The following is a 19,873-nucleotide window of genomic DNA, read 5'->3' as shown; positions in this document are numbered from 1 at the left end:
TTCTTTGAGATATTCTACTCCATAAGATTTGAAGAAGGAATAATAACTGCTAATGCCTAAAGGAGATATATAAAAACGTACCATTAGCCGAATTTGACACCTCAACACACCTATCCTCAAAAGTACAATTATGTGGGCCTCCTCTCAATTCTTGATATTTGAAAAATTCCCATCCTTAAATCTATTGATTGAGAGTCAATCAAATCAAATTCTAGCTTCTTCCCCACCCACCCCAACACATCAAATATGAATTTCCTCCTGTAACTGTGAGCTCCAACTCCTCCTTCTCATTAACAAAAAACAGGGAACACCAATAGATTTCTTAAAATCCGACCCCTCTAAAATAGAAGTTGAATTCATTTATCATTGAACTAATTACGATTTCCAAAGTGAACTCCTCTATTGTTAGGCTTTTGCATTAAACGTAGTCCACTCTCTACCTCTTTTTATAAACACAGAATCACTAGGGTTCTTTACCCAAAAAAAAAAAAAAAAAAACAGAATCACTAGGGTTCATTTGCCTTTATAATCATTTTCAAACTTTTCTCTATCGATGGCAAAGAAGGTTCATACCTCCACTCAATCCATCCACTCCTTTTCTTTTTTCGTTTAACTTAATATTTACAAACATTACATGCTCTGATGCAGAAATCTTAAGAACAGTAAGAAAATGAACCTCCAACTCACTTTGCACTTAGGATTAAATCATTTTCCTTGCTCTCAAACTCCTCACTTGAAAGATACGATTCTGGAGATTTCGAAGCTGGTGGATACAAATGGTCACTTTACTCATCTTTTTACCTTTTCTTATTTAGTCTTCAATACCCTTTTCTTTTCTGTGAATAATATTGGACACTCACACATATAATTGGTGTATTACAGGAAACTGTGTCTTTACCCAAAAGGAAACAAGGACAAAAATGCTGAAGGGCACATCTCTCTCTACTTGGTGATGTCAGAGACAGACTCCCTCTCTTCAGTTTCAGAGGTCCATGCCATTTTCAGGTTGTTGGTGCTTGACCAACTTAGGGACAAGTACTTGATCCTCCAAGGTTGATGTTAATACTAATAGCTTTATTTGATGATCATGATTTATGATGAGACCCAAATCTAACAGAAATTCCTTTGATACTCTTATTTTTACTCTAGATGCCAATGGAAGAGCAAGAAGATTCTGTGCAACAAAGACTGAATCTGGGTTTGATAGATTCATTACCCTCAAAGAATTCAATGACCCCAATTAAGGATTCCTGGTGGAAGACACTTGTGTGTTTGGAGCTGAAGTTTTTGTCCACAAATGGAGTGTTTTAGGCCAAGGGGAGTATCTTTTTATGACACCAGGTCCTGTCACTTGTAATTATACCTGGAAGATAAAGAATTTCTCTGAAATGTACCACAATGATCTTCACATGTTTAGGCAATGTCTTTCCTCTGAAGTTTTTTCTGCTGGTTGTCATAAATGGTACAAATTTGAACTTCCCACCATATTTACACTTCACTCTTTAACTTAAAGTTGATGTTTGAAGTGTTAAGTTGTTGATTTGGTCAGGGGATTAAAACTCTGGCCCAATGGAGATGATGAAGACCAGGAAGGCAGCCTTTCTTTATTCTTGGCATTGCATCATTCAGCAACCTTTCTTCCCAACCGCGGAGTATATGTGGAGTATCAATTGCGAATAGTGGACCAGCTCAAAGGCAATCACGTGGAAAAAAAAAACGTGCGTTCAAATCCTTCGTGGTGAGTAGTGAGTGGCAATGAAAATTCAACGACTGAGAAGACCCTGGCATGCACCATGGACATTGGATTCTCACTGCCGCTCACTGTTTTATCGCAGAGGATTTTTATGCGAGTCACTACTACTAAAACTACAATTGGTTTGCTTTTACCATTAGCTCATAAATTAGCTTGTTTGAGCACAAATTAATGGACTTTTGTTTTTGGATGCAGTGAGCATTGGTTTAAAAGCTCTTTTGAGAAATGGGTTTGGTCAGATTTCATACCTATTGGTATTCTCAGAGACCAATCGAAGGGCTAGTTGGTGGAAGATGTCTGTATCATTGAAGCAAACCTTTTACTCATTGGAGCAATTGAGAAACCGCACCCGAAACAATCAAAATGAGAGGAGAAGCTTTTAACGAGCTCAGTATTGAGGCATAATTATCTCAACTTGTGGCCCCCATATAAGGCTTTGTGAACATCTCATTATTGAAGTGTGTTTTTTGGGTAGAGTCTCATTGAAGTTTTAGCTTATTGTAGTCGAAGTTGCTTTTCATGGGGTTTGAAATTAAATTAGGCTTGATTTAGTATGAGTTCTATTTCATTTTATGGGGTTGGTATTTATTTTGGAAATTGTTTGGTTTGACTTTTAGAACTTATTTCAGTGAAATAAAAATCAAATAGAGTAGACATTTTGAAATAGTTGAGGAATTGTTTCAATTTTGAAATTGAAATCGTTATCTCTCTTGTTTTCTAATATGCACATGGTTAATTTGATAGGACAAAGTATTAATTTAATGAACTCATGGTTAATTTGATGGACAAAGCAATAATTTCATGTTAAAAATAAAAGACTCTTCTCCTAATTGTCACTTTATGCCACCATTGTTGCTACCACCACCACACTCATCCACATCCATCCCCGCCTCCTCCCTACCCTGCATACATTCCTACCATAACCACGTTCTACCAAAAAAATATAGAGAATTTATTCTTAGAAATTGAACTATCAATGTATTTCTGATTTTTAAGGTATTTCAAATTGATGTAATAGAACAATTTTAATTTTTTGAGAAAAACGTATTTTTGAACCATTTTATAAATCAATTTGAAGTTATTTATTCATTATTATTATTATTATTATTATAACCAAAGAAAAACAAATAACATTAATCTTTAGAGTTACAAACAACATGACAAAGTTTTCCTTCACCGGCATTTGAATGATGAGACTGTCCAGATGGGACCCCCACCACTCTCCATGTCTTTACCTCCATTGTACAATGTCGAATGGCCATGGTGGATGGTGGGGGAAACTCGGTTCTAGAAGCAATATCCATACTACTAGTGCTTCAAGTATATAATAACTTCTTTGCAATTGACCCTATGAATTTAACAACTTTGGAATCACTAGATATTACAAAATTGACGAGATTGATCTATTATTGTAGGTAGGTGTTAAAAGAGGTTTTAAGAGATAGCCATGGCCAAGTTGCCTTGAGTAGGTTGCGGAATATGTTGAAGTAAATCATGATTTGAGGGCCAAACGTCAAAAATGGCTCATCTCCTAGAGAAGCTATTCTAAGATCTAGGCTTTCCACTCCGTCTATTATATATCTCTAGTAACTCTGATATAAAAAAATTTGATCTTAAAACAATATTCCAAACGTTCATCCTGGATCATGGTTCTAAGTATTGATATCAGCTAATATTGATACTGATACTTGATCGATCTAGATCGGCTGCCCCTTCATTTCAGGGGTAAAACAGTGAAGAAAGGTAATTTGAAAAAGCATGGCAAAGATGACCAATACGCATCGATCCTTATTAATACCAATCTGTATTGTATCGATATCGGCCATACCCATGCCGATACCGATAAATAAATCCTTTGTCCTGAATTGATTTCAAGAAGTTAGTACTTTAGTAGCACCACCAAGGAGAGAGGAAAAGAGAAGGAAAGATAGAAAGAAAATAAAAGAGAAGTAGAAAGAGTAAAGGAGCTCTTTCACTTTCAGTCTTCACTCTAAACTCTTTCTAGACTTGATCCTTCATTTCTTCCTCGGTCAAGAGTTGGAAGCTGTAAGTGCGAGTCTTTTGAGTGACCAACGAAATTGATCAGAAAGGGAGAGAGGTAGGCGGGAGAGTCTATTGGTCAACATCGCGGTTGCAGACCACGGCCATTGGCCGCTCTAAGTCTTTCTCTCTTTTTTTAGCCCTTGGATTTTTGGTTGATATCTCTTTTTAGACTTGGGTTTATGGTTTTCCCTTGTTGGAGTTGGGTATAGATATCTCTCCCTTCATACCCTGTGTCACTGATCAGCAGATTAGGTTCGTGTTTCTGAAAAACCTAAAGGCTAACAAGGGTTTTGGGTTTTCTTGACTGATTTCTTTTGTTTCTTCTTGGCCCACAAGCCTCCAAATTCAATCGCAGAAGAACGAAACAAGAGGAACCAACGAGTGTTTTCCCATGTGTTTCCGACTTCCAAGTTGATGATTTCGAGTAGCTTCTTTTAAGTTTTAACACTATCCTTGCATAGGTTTGTATATTCTTCTGCATTGCAGGCTGCAGCTACTTGTTTAATGAACTGTGTTTGTGATAACTCAGGTGGGCTATAATTTATTCAGATCATGTCATTGTGCTGGAGCTTCATTTGCTTAATTAATTGTTTCTGTCATTCTTGTTTATACTGAAGATCAGATCACAGTCTTTTTTCTTTTTTCTTTTTTTAAATAATGTTCTGAAGTGCTGCACTGGGTCTTTTAGTTGAGTTTAGCCCTGTGAAATATAAATTCCTTATTGTGAAGTGCTGCACTAGGTTGCAATGGAGAAACCTTATTGTTGCGCTGAGGCCTGCCCTCAATTGTGATAAGTACAGCGGACCATTTTAACTATAAAATCCCCGATTTTTTTATTGTTATAACAAAGATTTTAAATAGAATATGATATAAAGTATACAATTGGATATATAGCAGAAGGATAAGGTGGTTGTAACTGAAGGCGGCCTATAATGTGGCAAACTGTCTGGGGAGAAGCCTTAACACTCCTCTGAAGTGAAACTCTGCATTGCTGACCTTGTATTTTGTCTTGGAACAACTTGAATAGAGCAATAGGAAGGGGATTTATGAGAATATCAGCAAGTAACTTTGAGCTCCAATTATGATTTCCAATGTAGAACTGAGTACATCCACCCTCATGAACAGTCTGTTATGCTGTGCATTAACACAGACCACTGCATCTTTTAGTTGCTTCCTGTCTAATCTCTACCCTATGTGACACAGAATCAGAAGGAGCCTTTCCACTTGAACAACCTTCAGACTTGCTAGCAGTATGGAAACGAAGAACAAATTTATAACCGGCGAGATGGAGCTTTTCTCTATTAAGGGTGAAGAAGGTTTGCAGTGGGCTACTTTCCACTCAGTCCCTCCTGTCAATTTCCTTTTCATGAACTTAAAATTTACTTCCATTTCATGTTCTGCAGCAGTGTCAAGAACAATGAGGGATGAACCTCCAACTCACTTCGAACTTAAGATTAAGTCATTTTCTTCGCTCTCAAAGTCATCACTTGAAAGATACGAGTCCGGAAATTTCGAAGCTGGTGGCTACAAATGGTATTTTATTTAGCTTATTACTTGCTTATCACATTTATTATGTCTTCATCAGCTTCCTCCCCCTCCCCTTCTCCTTTCTTCCTTCTTCCCTCATCCCCTTTTGAGAATAATGTTAACTATTAACTATTAGACACATATAATTGGTGCATTTCAGGAAACTCTGTCTGCACCCAAAAGGCAACAAGGACAAAAATGGGGAAGGACACATCTCTCTCTACTTGGTAATATCAGATACAAACTCCCTCTCTCGAGGTTGGGAGGTCCATGCCTTGTTCAGGCTGTTTTTGCTTGACCAACTTGAGGACAAGTACTTGAGCATCCAAGGTGGCTTTCTTCAATTAGACTTATCAATTTAAAATTTCATTCATAAGCTGTGTGTTACTAATATTTTTGTTTAATGGTTGTGAGAATGACACGAGTCAAATCTAACGGAACTTCCATCTTCAGCTCTTAGTTTTATTTAGTGATGTGTCTAATTTGTTACGCTTGAAAAACTGCCATATATAACACTAGATTCCAATGGAAGAGCAAGAAGATTCCGTGCATCAAGAACGCAATCTGGGTTCGACAGATTAATTAGCTTGAAACAATTCAATGACCCTTCTAATGGATACTTGGTAAACGACACTTGTGTGTTTGGAGCTGAAGTCTTTGTCCACAGAGAGAGTGTTTCAGGCAAAGGAGAGTGTTTGTTGATGACAGCTGGACCTGACACTTGTAACCATACCTGGAAGATAGAGAATTTCTCTGCATTGTTTGCGGAATCCCTTTTCTCGGAAGTGTTCACTGCTGGTGGTCATAAATGGTACCAATTTATGCCTCCATTTTTAGATTTCACACAAACTAGCAGCTGAAGTCTTAAACTGTTTAGTTATTGATTTCAGGAGGGTAAATCTCTGGCCTAAAGGTCATGGGGAACAGAAAGGAAAAAGCCTTTCTTTGTTCCTGGAGTTGAATGATTATTCAACCCTTCTTCCCGGCCAAGGAGTATATGTGGAGGCACAATTGCGAGTGTTGGACCAGGTCAACGGCAAGCACATGGAAAAGAAAAGTGAGTACCACTGAAAGCATTTGTTTGGTTTTCCTCCATTGCCATTAGCTCCTTAAGCTTGTCTAGTTTGGTTTTTCCCCATTGCCATTAGCTCCTTAAGCTCGTCTTTTAATTCATGTCTAAGGAGTTACAAAAAAAAAAAAGGTTGAATCAATTAAAGATTGAATCATTTTCTTGTTCCTAAATTCTTGAACATTTGTTAACGTGAGTCAGTGGCACGGAAAGTCGTTTGTTTGGTTTCCACCCATTGCCATTAGCTCCTTAAGCTAGTCTTTTACTTGTTCATGCCTAAGGAATAAAAAAAAGGTTGAATCATTTTCTTGTTCCTAAATTCATGAGCATTTGTTATTTTTGGGTGCAGTGCAACATTGGTTTTATGACTCAAGTAAGGATTGGGGTTGGGCAATGTTCCTGTCTCTCAATAGTCTCAAAAACCAGTCGATGGGCTACTTGGTGAAAGGTGGCTGCATCATTGAAACACACCTGCTATTCATTGGAGCAATTGAGAAACTGGGCCAGAAATCAGAATGAGAGGAAAAAGCTTTTGATGGACTCGGTATCTTTCTATGGCTTAGGTTATTCAGCTAGATCTGGTAGATGAGGTTATAGCATTGATGAAGTATCTGCATATAAATAAACATTAACAAGAATATTCCTAAGCAGTAAGTACTTATCTCAATAACTATATCAGACGTTTTCTGTCCGAATTCCCTGCTTCTGTAATGTGCTTTGAAGGAGAATAGTAATCTTTTGGCATATATATGAATATAAGCATTTTTCATTGAGAGATAATGCTTTGCGTCTCTCATCTTGTGGCCCCATATTTCTAGCTAGCAAAGCTATAACTATGCCTTGACCCAAATCATATTGAAACAAAGTAACCAGAATGAATCCCTATGAGATGTGGAGTTCATAGTCATTCTCCTTTATTTTTAAATTGGGAGAATGGTTTAACACTTAGGAGGGCAGCAAGGTTATTTCATGTTAAGAGAGAGAGAGAGAGATTGAGAAGATGCTGGTGTACCCTCTTCTGCCAATTCCTTCCCCCCCCCCTCTCTCTCTCTCTCTCTTCTGCCACCATAAGCTTAACTTTTTTTTCTCTTAGTTTGATAAATAAGCTGAACAGAAAACAAGTTCAATTGGAAGCCTTTTAAATTGGAATTTTTTTTACTGCTTCTTGGGTTTGTAGAGCAGTGGGATTGTAAAGAAAGAAAAACGTGAAAGGGGTCCAGGCTTTGCTTACTCTTTTGGATTTGATTGGCTGATTTGTGACTATCGGGGCAATGTAAGTGATGTGATTTGTCATCAACACTCAATCTTAGACTAAAGGTAAGTAATTACCATCTTTGGCATTAGGAATAGTCTCTTTTGCTTTGGTCGAACAAATAGAATGATTCATTTTGCCTTTGGATCACAAATACTTTTTTTTTTTGTATTTTTTCAAAATTTCCTCTAAGATTCCATTTCTTTTGACTCATTGCCAAAAAAGTTAATGATGTCACAACCTGTTGTCTATACCAGATTAACAAGGTTTCAATCTCCATATTTTAGGCCCAATTTTAGAGCTAGTAGCATCCTTAGATTCAGCAACCTAGTTTAATTTTGCACATATGTATCAAATAAGTGAATCGGTATGATCTCAATCTTGACTATATTTTCTTATTATTTGTCTTTTTGACTACATCATTATCACATGCATGATATGTATCAAACTAATCCCTGACTGAATACATATGGTATGAATATAATCCAAATCTAAAATCTAATTTGAAGTTATTATACCTGATGAAGTGGTGAGAACGACATCTCTATCATCACTTTAGGACTTCTCTAGCTATGATAGCATCATTTGATGATTTATCTCTATTCTCCTTCTCTATTTTATTTTCCTTACACTTCAAGCAATTCTTTTTTATATGACTTTCCTCCTCTCAATAATTACAAGTTATTTTATGATCTTTAGATTTGGAGCAACCATTGTACTTGCCGAACTCATCCAATCTCATTTGATTTCTCTTTCTTGACCAACATCTACAACCAAGGGATTACCCTCCTTTTGAAGCCCCTCATTGCTATTTTTTTTTTTTCCCCTGTCCTATCTCATTCATTAGCAAAACGGCACTAACCTCGTTGAATTTAAGAATATCATTATCAAACAACAGTGTGGTCATATTTTTATCAAATGAAGGAGGTAGTGAAGCCACCAAGAGAAGTGCTTTGTCTTTCTCTTTGATCTTAACATTCAGAGCCGGAAATATTGTTAATATCATTTGAATTCATACAATTGCACCTCAAACTTTGCTCTCTCTGACAACCAAATGCCATATAAATGTTTCTTAAAAAACATTCAATTTGTCAATGACATGGACTTGTACCTGTTCTCACGCTTTGTCCAAACTTTCTTTTGAATCTGCCAACTAGATGATCTCTCGAAGAGTATTATCCGCAAGCTACAACTGGATCGTAATGTATGCTAAATCCCTTAATTCGTGCAACTCATTTTTTGTGGTTTTGAATTATGTCTTCTTGAGAGCTTTGATTGTCCTTTCATGTATAAGAATATTCTTCATTCATTATTGCCACATAATAAAGTCAATATGGTCATTAAGGCATTCAATGGAGAATCTTGAACCCTTTACCATCATCACTTCCTACCCGATCTATGATGTCTATGCCCACCATCAATCTCAAAGTACCTACATACTATTGATCCTTTATGATCTCACAAAATCAATACCAACGAAGTGGAATTTTGCCAATTTGCTCCTAGCTTCTGTTGCATCCAAAAATAATTGAAAAACCTTAAAAACGCAACCTCAATATCTTCCGATGGGTTACTCAGTGCTTTACTTTTGTTTATTTGGAAAAAAAAAAAAAATATCACTTTCCTTTTCATTCATAATTCATACTACTCCAACTGGGGGTGTCAAACCGGTCAACCTGAACCAGCCCTAGCCCAAACAGGGCTGAGCTGAGATTTCAGCCCATAGGATGGGTTAGGGTTGAGATTTTCAGGCCCCACATAAGGTTGGGTTGGGCCTGGGTTGAGGTCTCAACCCAACTCAACCATGTTTATAAAGTATATAATCATATAAATATGCTAATAATTATTAATGGGTACTTGTAGAAAAGACTCTTTTGCTTTCCACAATCTACGCACATACGAAAACTTTGGTCTTTGGCCTCTGCAATGCATCAAGATCAAGCAACCAGGTAACCGATAGTATTGGGTTGGACTGGATTGGGTTAAACCCAGCTCAATCAGGGTTCATTAAGGCTGAGTTGGGTTGGGCTAAACTCGACAGGGTTGGGCCTGGGCTGAGATATCCTAACACTACCTAGGGCTGGGCTGGGCTTGGGTTGAATCAAGAAACCTTAGGGTTGGGCTAGGTTTTATAAAACCCAGTCCAACCCGGCCCATTGACACCCATGACTCCTACCCACTTGTGAACGTAGTCTTTTCTATAGACAAAACCCTTTCTTTTCTTTCATTTTTTTTTTTTCTTTCCTCATCTTGGAATCAAAGTCATTTGTGCACCTCTTTCTTTTTCAGCATCTCCCCTTTCCTCCAATAATTCCGCAGATGTTAAAACAAAAAAGAAAAAAAAAACCGTGCATTATAGTGAAGAAAAAAAATATTATTCTATACTCCTTATCCCCACTTTGTGTTTTAGACCTTCATTGACATCCTACTACAATCTGACAAACTTCACCCCAATATCATTTATTGAGGACAAATACATAAATACGAGGAAAAATAATCAAGCAAGCAATTACACAACACTAGAAATTTAATTTAGTTTGACACGAATGCTTATATTCATCCGATAAAACTTGATATTTTCATTAAACCCAAAAAAAATACTTACTCCACTCTCCAATTCACAAATTGATCTCTTCTTTACTTGTAACAGGGTTTTCCCACAAAAAAAATGAATTTTTTTTTTCCCCTTGTGTGTAATATAGAGAATAAAAAAACTATAATCTCTACACAATTATAATTGGACCAAGTTTTCCTGAACCCGTGGTGAAGTACAAAAGGAGGGAGGTGAGGGAGTCACATCTAGACCATCCCAATTATATTTAGATACACTAAACCTCAATAACGAAGAAAGAAAGAAAAAGAGAGAGAGAGATCCATTGCAACCAAAGTTTTAAAACTTGGTATCTGTTACAGCCGAAACAGATACAATACGGATTGGTATCAATAAGGATCGATCAAGCATCGGTTAAGGATCGAAAATCGTACAATTTTCCTGGATCTGTCACGGTATCGGTTAGGATCGGTCAAATTTAAAAATAAATAAATAAACAAATTGAAAGGATGATCACCATTGCTGCAGCGTTAGGGTTCATCCTTTTCTTCCTACTCGCTTCCGGGGTCATGCTCATCAATAAATCCAAGGAGAATAAGAATTCTCAGGATCAGAATGAGAATGACAAAAAGAGTGAATCTGATAATGAGATAGCAAAGTGGAGTAAGGCAACTCAGTGCTCAGAAGAGGAAGTAACCGGCAATTGCGGCGGCACCGGTGACGGCGGAGAATCCCAAAGGATGATGCACTGTTCTTGTGTGTGGAAGGTTCTTAGGCAGGAACGGATGCAGCAATATCGTCGGTGTTGCCAATGGGACTGTCGACAGGGGAGTTGGCGGAGCCTTCGGTGGGAGATAATGCACCTGCGTCAGAGCCTGGGGTAAGTGCTGCTGCGGAGCCAGATGGGATGGTGGCATCTGCTGCTGGAGCGGTGGCAGCTTGGGAAGTGGTGGGGGTTGGGGCAGGTGCTTGGGCGGATACACAGCCAACGATGGCGACGAAGATGAGAGTTAAGACAACGATTTGGCTGGCTATCTTGATTGAAATTGAATGAATTAAGGAGATCAAAGTGAGGTGTTGATTATTGAAGATAGAAAAAACGAAGAAACAAACCACTTGATTCCTTCAACAGGCAGAGAAATTACTGCACTGTGAAAGGTTGAATTTCTCTCTCTCTCTCTACTGTTCGTCCTATATGAGTTTAAAGTTAAAAAAAATATATTTTTTATGGATCGGGTCGGATCGGCCGATCCGGATCAGTATCCGATTCCCAGGACGATACCGATACCCATCTCCAGATCGGTCAGGTATCGGGGGATCGGCCTCAGCCGATACCAATCCGATACCGATACTTGATTCCATGATTGCAACTCTCCGACCAATCTGTGATTGTTTGATCTAAATCCCACCTTGTACAAGTTTACAACCAAACAAACATAAAATCCTACGCTTTAGAGTAATTTCGTACCACTGTCCCGACCCACCCCTGCAAAGCCCTTTCAAACAAATGGCTGTGGATGAATCCTTCTCCGTGAAGGAAAACTTTCCCACTCTGTTTTAATATAAAAAAAACCCCTCAAAATACCGCCTGATTCCAAGTTTCCTTCGTTTCTTATACTCTCGACTCTGCAAGTGAGGCAGCGGGGAGAGACGGTCGACTTCTCCTGAAGCCTAGTTCCTTTCGCTGGAAAAGGTCAGAATCTTTCTCTTCTATATTTTCTCTCTCGTTTGATCGTTACCAGATTCTGGATTCCCGCAAGAATCAACCCAAAGGTTGTAAACAAGAGCCGGAAAATGGTTTGTTATTTCTTGGATCAAGGGAAATGACTTGCTGCAAAGTAAACTATAGCAGGAATCAATGGTTTGTTATTTCTCGGCTTTGCTGACTGACCTTGAATAGATCTATAAAAAGGGGCTTTTGAATTCCAAATGCAGAACTGAATACTCCTTCAACCCTCATGAAAGGAATTGAGTAACAAAATTATACCCAGTCAAGATGGCGCTTTTCTCTGTCGATAGTAAAGAAGGTTCGTCTACTTCCCACTCAATCCCTCCTCACAATTTCCTTTCTTTTTTCGTGTAACAACTTAATATTTACTACTTTTTCAAATATTTCATCTTCTGCAACAGTACTAGTGTCAAGAACAAGAAGGGATGAACCTCCAACTCACTTCCAACTTAGGATCGACTCATTTTCCTTGCTCTCAAAGTCCTCACTTGAAAGATACGACTCTGGCAATTTCGAAGCAGGTGGATACAAATGGTACTTTATTATTAAACACATACAATTAAATAAAGGGAACCCCTATTTTCTTCAGAATAATAATAATGTATATGTATAGTTAACTATCATTAAACACATACAATTGGTGCATTGCATTGCAGGAAACTCTGTCTGTACCCAAAAGGAAACAAGGATGTAAATGGAGAAGGGCACATCTCTCTTTATTTGGAAATCTCAGAGACAACCTCCCTCTCTCCAGGTTGGGAGGTCCATGCCTTGTTTAGGTTGTTGCTGCTTGACCAACGTAGAGACAAGTACTTGATCATCCAAGGTGGATAGCTTTCTTCAAATTGCACTTATCAAATTAAAAATTCATTCATAAGCCCTGTCTTACTAATATTTTGTTTAATGCTTGTGACAATGACATGACTCAAATCTAACAAAATTTCGTCTTCAACTCTTAGTTTCATATAGTCATCTGTGTCTAATTGATTAAGATTGAAAAACTGCCATATATGACACTAGATGCCAACGGAAGAACAAGGAGATTCCGTGAAACAAAAACTAAATCCGGGTGGGACAGATTCATTACCCTGAAAGAATTCAATCACCCTACTAATGGATACTTGGTCAACGACACTTCTGTGTTTGGAGCTGAAGTCTTTGTACACAAAGAGAGTGTTGCAGGCAAAGGGGAGTGTCTGTTGATGACAGCCGGACCTGTCAGTTGTAACCATACCTGGAAGATAGAGAAGTTCTCTGAATTGGCTAATGAATGCCATTCCTCTGAAGTGTTCATTGCTGGATGTCATAAATGGTACCAATTAATTTATGCTTCCACCAATTTTAGACTTCACACAAACTAGCAGCTGAAAGTCTGAACTGTTTTAAGTACTTGATTTCAGGAGAATATCTCTTTATCCCAATGGTAATGGAGAAGCAAAAGGCAAAAGCCTTTCTTTGTTCTTGTTGTTGGATGGTTGTTGTTCATGTTGTAATGGATTTAAAATTGGTTGCGATTTCTTGTTCTGAAATTCATGAGCATTTGATTTTGGGTACAGTGCACCACTGGTTTAATGACTCAGATAAGAGTTGGGGTGGTAGAAATTTTCTGTCTCTCGATAGTTTCAGAGACCAATCAAAGGGATACTTGGTGAAAGATGTCTGCATCGTTGAAGCACACCTTCTACTCATTGGAGTAATAGAGAAACAGGGCTCCAAGTCAGAATGAGAGGAAAAGCATTTGATGAGCTCAGTTACTTTCTATGGCTTTGGTTATTCACCTAGATCTGGTCGATGGGATTACCTCACCATTGAGGAAGTATCAGTTTATAAACTTGAACACTTGACTCTACTTGCTAGTACTGATTTATTATTATGTTACTAAGTGTAATCTAATGGTTATATTATTCTGTTTTGAATTCGAAAAGCTGCAATTTATAAATGGGGTATTGTTACATGTAATTGTAAGCTACATATATACAGATCAAACACCACAAGTTTAATCTGAAGCGTTTTAAATATGGTTGAAAATAATATAAATATTTATATAATTTATTTGCACCTAGGTGTCACACCATCTGACTCCGATGTCATCCTGATACAAGTTTCAACTTAGAACTGTGATTAAGCTAATTTTGTCCCAAGCTTTCATCTCTTGTGAATGTAAATATTAATCTTATAACTATATCAGACTTTTTGAAAGGTAGTTATGAGATTAATCAAGGTTTCATCAGATGGTCTTTATTTAACCCACCCGCAAACCCTATATTTGTGGGCGCGCTCACACTTAAATCTGGGACCCCTTTGAAAACTCAACGAAAAACTGAAACTCATTGAAAATACCACTTAACATTCAAGAGGGATATGCTAATACAATGAGGTAATATGATTTTTTTTTAAATAAGAAATATATTTACAATATATCTTTTGAAAGAAGAATATGGTGGAAATAAGATTTTATCACATAACCCAAAACCATATAATATCGGATTGGAAATTATCCTTTTGATACACACAACACAAGCACCTCTTTTTCTTTTGTTCCTCTTTCGGTGGACTACTGACCACTTTATTTCTGTTTACTAGAAAAAACAAACAAAACAAATTAAACAAAATCTCACATTTCTTTTTCTTCATAATTCATACTACTTCAACCCATGCGTCTGTCCACACAATCTCTAATTCGCCATAATCATCTGGGCAACTCACTGATGGGTCACATATTTTTTCATTAAACCCAAAAGCTACGTACTCCACTCTCTACTTCATAAATTGATCTCTTCTTTACTTGTAAAATGGGTTTTCCCACAAAAACAATGAACACTTTTTTTTGTTTTATAAATTAGAGAATCAGAAAATTATAATCCCCACACAATTATAATTGGACCAAGTTTTTTTGAACCCACAGTGAATGGGGCATCAAGACTACAATCTTCACCAAAAGAATAAAACAATCGGAACTCTACAATAGGGGGGAGGGGAGATTAAGTGAACAATGAGAGAGTCACATCTGAACTATTCCATCATTCACCCAATGACATAGAAAACTTTCTCCATTATAATTTTACTTCCATGTGCAATGAATCCATAAACCAATCTAATTAGAAATATAAGACCAATAATAAATTATGCTGTTTTTTTTTAGTAAGATCTAATAATAATTATATGTGAATCCACATAAGACAATACAAGATACACTAAAACCTCTTAAGAGAATTATTGCAACTCTCCAACCAATTTGTGATTGATTGCTCTAAATCCCACCCCGTACATTTAAATAACATAAAATCCTATGCTTTTGAGAAATTTCGTATTACTATCCCACCCCCTGCAAAGTCTTTCTAAACAAGTGGCTGTGGATGAATTTTTCTCCGTGAAGGAAAACTTTCCCCTTCTTTTCTAATATAAAAAAGGGCCACCACGCAAAAAACACCGTTGATTTTAAGGTTTCCTTCGTTTCTGATACTCGACTCTGCAGGTGAGGCAGCGGTGAGCGACGATCGACTTCTCCTGAAGCCCAGTTCCTTTCGCTGGAAAAGGTCAGAATCTTTCTCTTCTATTTCTTCTCTCTCGTTTGATCGACACCAGATTCTAGAATCCCGCCAGAATCAAAGGTTGTGAACAAGAACGGGAAAATGGTTTGTTATTTCTTGGAGCAAGGGAAATGACTTGCTTCAAAATAACTATAGCAGGAATCAATCAATGGTTTGTTATTTCTCGGCTTTGCAGACCTTGAATAGATAGCAATAGGAAATGACTTCCTTTTGAATTCCAAATGCAGAACTGAGTGCTCCGTCAACCCTTGTGAAAGGAACTAGGCTTCTAAACTGCATAGCAGAGATTAGAATTGAGTAACAAAATTATACCCAGACCACATGGCGCTTTCCCCTGTCGATAGTAAAGAAGGTTCGCAGAAGGCTTATACTTCCACTCAATCCCTACTGGCAATTTCCTTTCTTTTTTCGTGAAGAACTTAATATTTACTTCAATTTCATGTTCTGCAACAGTAGTGTCAAGAACAATAAGGGATGAACCTCCAACTCATTTCGAACTTAGGATTAAGTCATTTTCCTTGCTTTCAAATTCCTCACTTGAAAGATACGAATCTGGCAATTTCGAAGCAGGTGGATACAAATGGTACTTTATTCATCAGCTTATAACTTCCTTATCATATTTGTTATGTCCTCATCAGCTTTCCCCCTCCTTCTCCCCCTTCTGAGAATAATGCAGGTTGTTAATGTTAACTACTAGAAACATATAATTGGTGTATTACAGGAAACTCTGCCTGTACCCAAAAGGAAACAAGGGCAAAAATGGGGAAGGGCACATCTCTCTCTACTTGGAAATCTCAGAAACAGACTCCCTCTCTCCAGGTTGGGAGGTCCATGCCTTGTTCAGGCTGTTGTTGCTTGACCAACTTGGGGACAAGTACTTGGGCATCCAAGGTGGCTTTCTTCAATTACACTTCGTCAAATTAAAATTTATTTATAAGCTGTGTCTTACTTTTATTTGTTTAATGCTTGTGACAATGACAAGACTCAAATCTAACACAAACTTTGTCTTCAACTCTTAGTTTTATACATAGTCATCTGCCTAATTTGTTATGCTTGAAAAACTGCCATAAATGACACTAGATGCCAATGGAAGAGCAAGAAGATTCCGTGCATCAAGAACTCAATCTGGGTTCGACAGATTAATTAGCCTGAAAGAATTCAATGACCCTACGAATGGATACTTGGTCGATGACATTTGTGTGTTTGGAGCTGAAGTCTTTGTCCACAGAGAGAGTGTTGCAGGGAAAAGGGAGTGTTTGTTGATGAAAGCAGGGCCTGACACTTGTAACTATACCTGGAAGATAGACAAGTTCTCCGAATTAAATAAAGAATCTCATTTCTCTGAAGTGTTCACTGCTGGTGGTCATAAATGGTGCCAATTTTGCTTCCACCATTTTTACACTTACATAACTATCAGCTGAAGTCTTTTAACTGTTTAGTTATTGATTTCAGGAGAATAATACTCAGGCCCAAAGGTTGTGGTGAAGAGGAAGGCAAAAGCCTTTCTTTGTTTCTGGAGTTGAATGATTCAACAACCCTTCTTCCTGGCCGAGGAGTGTATGTGGAGTACCAATTGCGAGTAGTGGACCAAGTCGACGGCAAGCACGTGGAAAAGAAAAGTGAGTCTGTACCAAAAAATTTTATTTTGCTTTTCTCCGTTGCCATTAGCTCCTTCAAAAGGTCGAATCGATTTCTTGTTCCCGAGTTCATGAGTATTTGTTTTCGGTTGCAGGGCAGAGATGGTTTAATGACTCAAATAATAATTATGGTCTCAGAAATTTTCTGTCTCTCGATAGTTTCAGAGACCAATCAAAGGGATACTTGGTGAAAGATGTCTGCATCGTTGAAGCACACCTTCTACTCATTGGAGTAATAGAGAAACAGGGCTCCAAATCAGAATGAGAGGAAAAGCTTCTGATGAACTCAGTAACTTTCTATGGCTTAGGTTATTCAGCGAGATCTGATAGATGAGATTACCTCAGCCTTGAGGAAGTATATCTGCTTATAAACAAGAAACTTTGTCTCTACTTGGTAGTAGTGATATATTATGTTGCTGAAATTTTTTGGTTATGGTACCCTCGGAACAAACTTTTATTGCTGTTTTAAGTTGCGCCTGATGTTCTTATAAGATGTGGTTTAGAACAATGTAATTTAAGTGCAATCTAATGGTTATTATTGTGTTTTGAATTTGAAAAGCTGCAATTTATAAATGGGGTATTGTTACCTGTAATTGTAAGCTACTACATATATACAGATCAAACACCACTAGTTTAATTTGAAGCGTTTTAAATATGGTGGAAAATAATATAAATATTTATATAGTTGATTTGCACCTAGGTCTCACACCATCTGATTCTGATGTCATCCTTATATAAGTTTCAACTTAGAACTATGATTAAGCTCATTTTGTACCAAGCTCTGTTTTTTTTTGCTAAGGATGGGTATTTAGGCCTTCGGCCTGATTAGTCCCACGGGAACTAAACATCCCCGTGTGAGTGGCCCAAGGTATGCCTAATGGGAGTCGAACTTAAGACATCTGAGTTTGTGAATGTAAATATTATTCTCATAACTATATCAGACTTTTTGAAAGATAGTTATGAGATTATCAAGGTTTCATCAGATGGTCTCTATTTAACCTGCTCGCAAACCCTATATGTGTGGTGCCCACACTGAAATCTTGGTCCCCTCTGAAAATTCAATGGAAAACTGAAACTCATTGAAAAGAATGGACCACTTAAAATTCAAGCGGGTTATGCTAATACATGGAGGTAAACGGTTTTACTCACCAATTATGACAAATACGGTAGACCATTTTAACAATGAAATCCCTGACTTCTCTTCTTAAGAACAGAACAGGTTCTTACTTTATAGTCCATAGTCTATATGTAAACATACTCATCGAATCCAGTGACATGTTAGAAGGAATTAAAGAAATAATAAAGCCCTGGACAATTGGGCAGTGAAGATGGAATCACTCAACATTTCTTGAATTGAATAAGGAATTCCATTTCTCTGAAGTGTTCACTGCTGGTGGTCATAAATGGTACTGATTTATGCTTCCACCATTTTACACTTCATACTAACTAGCAGCTTAAGTCTGAACTGTTTTTAAGTTATTGATTCCAGGAGAATATATCTCTATCCCAAAGGTACTGGACAAGAGAAGGGCAAAAGCCTTTCTTTGTTCTTGCATTTGGATGATTCAAAAACCCTTCTTGCCAGCCGCGGACTGTATGTGGAGGTACAATTGCGATTAGTGGACCAGATCAACGGCGAGCACGTGGAACATAAACGTGAGTGATTACTACTGAAAGCATTAGTTTGATTTTCTCCATTACCATTTGATCCTTAAACTCATCTTTTACTTGATTAATTTCTAAGGAATAAAAGTAAAACGTGCAATCAATTATAGATTGATTCATTTTCTTGTTGCTAAATTCCTGAACAATTGCTTTTGGGTGCAGTGCGTAACTGGTTTAATGACTCATCTAAGAATTGGGGTCGGAGAAAATTCCTTTCCCTTAATAGTCTCAGAGATCAATCAAAGGGCTACTTGGTGAAAGATGTCTGCATCATTGAAGCACACTTTCTACTCGTTGGAGCAATTGAGAAACTGGGCCAGAGAGTAAAATGAGAGGAGAAGAAGCTTTGGATGGGCTCCGTATCTTTCTATGGCTTAGGTTATTCAGCTAGATCTGGTAGATGAGGTTACAGCAGCGTTGATGAAGTATCTGCATATAAACATGAACAATTACAATTGTACTTGCCAGTGATTTATTATGTTACTAAATTTTTCGCTTATGATGCTCAAGAAATACTTTTTTTTGTTGTTTCTAGTGTTGTGCATTGTTCTCTTATAAGCTGAACAAATTTTTTTTCCCTTCTGGGTTGCTACATAATCTGAGCAAGAACAAGTTCATTAAAGTGTGACTCAACATCGGATATTTTGTTTTGAACTCAAAAAACTGTAATCTGGGGGAGAAGAGTAGGCATATATACTTTACATTTTTGTAGTTGAAAATGATGGAAAATATAAATTATTAGAGCAAACACCAAGAAATACAAAAATAAAGAGACAATAGATCCGCACAACACAGAGATTTAATGAGGTTCACACACCGATGTGGTGTGCTACATCCTCGGGTGAAGAAGAAGATATTTATAGTTGATTTTCAAAATGGGTCAAGAATTCGAGACAAACTTAACATAAATTTATAGTTGATTTTCACCAAGGCCTCACACCATCTAACTCCTATGTCATCCTTATCTAAGTGTCAACGTAGACCAATGATTGAGCACATTTATCCAAGCTTTCATCTTCCGTGAATGTAAATGGTAGAAGAATTGTATGATGTATTTGTCTATATACAAGAGAGGACCTTTACTCACAGGTCAAGA

The 19,873-nt window shown here is 37.4% G+C and overlaps 3 protein-coding genes across 8 annotated transcripts; all 3 read left to right on the top strand.

The window, feature by feature from the left end:
• Nucleotides 1-3,657: 3,657 nt before the first annotated feature.
• LOC122084454 (protein RESTRICTED TEV MOVEMENT 3-like) lies at nt 3,658-7,172 on the top strand. 6 transcript variants are annotated; one of them, XM_042652705.1, is made up of 7 exons: nt 3,658-3,909; nt 5,000-5,112; nt 5,203-5,329; nt 5,484-5,653; nt 5,843-6,134; nt 6,214-6,380; nt 6,742-7,172. In XM_042652705.1, exons 2-7 carry the CDS (start codon nt 5,049-5,051, stop codon nt 6,909-6,911), a joined length of 990 nt encoding a protein of 329 aa, XP_042508639.1. In that variant the 5' UTR covers nt 3,658-3,909; nt 5,000-5,048; the 3' UTR covers nt 6,912-7,172. The 6 variants fall into 6 exon arrangements, with proteins under 6 accessions (XP_042508639.1, XP_042508635.1, XP_042508640.1 ...); XM_042652701.1 differs by having other exon boundaries at nt 5,200-5,329; XM_042652706.1 differs by lacking the exon at nt 3,658-3,909 and adding an exon at nt 3,924-4,257.
• A 4,256-nt stretch (nt 7,173-11,428) lies between these two features.
• On the top strand, nt 11,429-19,399 carry LOC122084219. Its single transcript, XM_042652302.1, has 10 exons — nt 11,429-11,888; nt 12,131-12,222; nt 12,326-12,458; nt 16,197-16,366; nt 16,556-16,847; nt 16,928-17,094; nt 17,208-17,373; nt 18,441-18,518; nt 18,602-18,768; nt 18,940-19,399. The coding sequence occupies exons 2-10, from the start codon at nt 12,192-12,194 to the stop codon at nt 19,107-19,109; spliced, it is 1,374 nt and encodes a 457-aa protein (XP_042508236.1). The 5' UTR covers nt 11,429-11,888; nt 12,131-12,191; the 3' UTR covers nt 19,110-19,399.
• LOC122084458 lies at nt 12,756-13,469 on the top strand. Its single transcript, XM_042652718.1, has 2 exons — nt 12,756-13,236; nt 13,325-13,469. The coding sequence occupies exons 1-2, from the start codon at nt 12,935-12,937 to the stop codon at nt 13,449-13,451; spliced, it is 429 nt and encodes a 142-aa protein (XP_042508652.1). The 5' UTR covers nt 12,756-12,934; the 3' UTR covers nt 13,452-13,469.
• Nucleotides 19,400-19,873: the final 474 nt, after the last annotated feature.

The sequence above is a fragment of the Macadamia integrifolia genome, chromosome 7 (assembly GCF_013358625.1).
Source record: "Macadamia integrifolia cultivar HAES 741 chromosome 7, SCU_Mint_v3, whole genome shotgun sequence".
Classification (NCBI taxonomy): Eukaryota; Viridiplantae; Streptophyta; class Magnoliopsida; order Proteales; family Proteaceae; genus Macadamia; species Macadamia integrifolia.
The sequence above is the reverse complement of the archived record's forward strand: the minus strand, read 5'-3'. Positions and strand labels throughout refer to the sequence as shown.

Excerpts from the sequence above, each read along its gene's own strand:
- LOC122084454 (XM_042652701.1), top strand. The coding sequence starts at position 5,049 with ATGGAAACGAAGAACAAATTTATAACCGGCGAGATGGAGCTTTTCTCT. Across the intron at positions 5,330-5,483 it reads GAAGCTGGTGGCTACAAATG|GAAACTCTGTCTGCACCCAA; the intron begins GTATTTTATTTA and ends GGTGCATTTCAG. Across the intron at positions 5,654-5,842 it reads CAAGTACTTGAGCATCCAAG|ATTCCAATGGAAGAGCAAGA; the intron begins GTGGCTTTCTTC and ends ATATAACACTAG.
- LOC122084219 (XM_042652302.1), top strand. The coding sequence starts at position 12,192 with ATGGCGCTTTTCTCTGTCGATAGTAAAGAAG. Across the intron at positions 17,095-17,207 it reads CAAGCACGTGGAAAAGAAAA|GGCAGAGATGGTTTAATGAC; the intron begins GTGAGTCTGTAC and ends TTTCGGTTGCAG. Across the intron at positions 18,769-18,939 it reads CGAGCACGTGGAACATAAAC|TGCGTAACTGGTTTAATGAC; the intron begins GTGAGTGATTAC and ends TTTTGGGTGCAG.
- LOC122084458 (XM_042652718.1), top strand. The coding sequence starts at position 12,935 with ATGACACTAGATGCCAACGGAAGAACAAGGAGATTCCGTGAAACAAAA. Across the intron at positions 13,237-13,324 it reads ATTGCTGGATGTCATAAATG|GAGAATATCTCTTTATCCCA; the intron begins GTACCAATTAAT and ends ACTTGATTTCAG.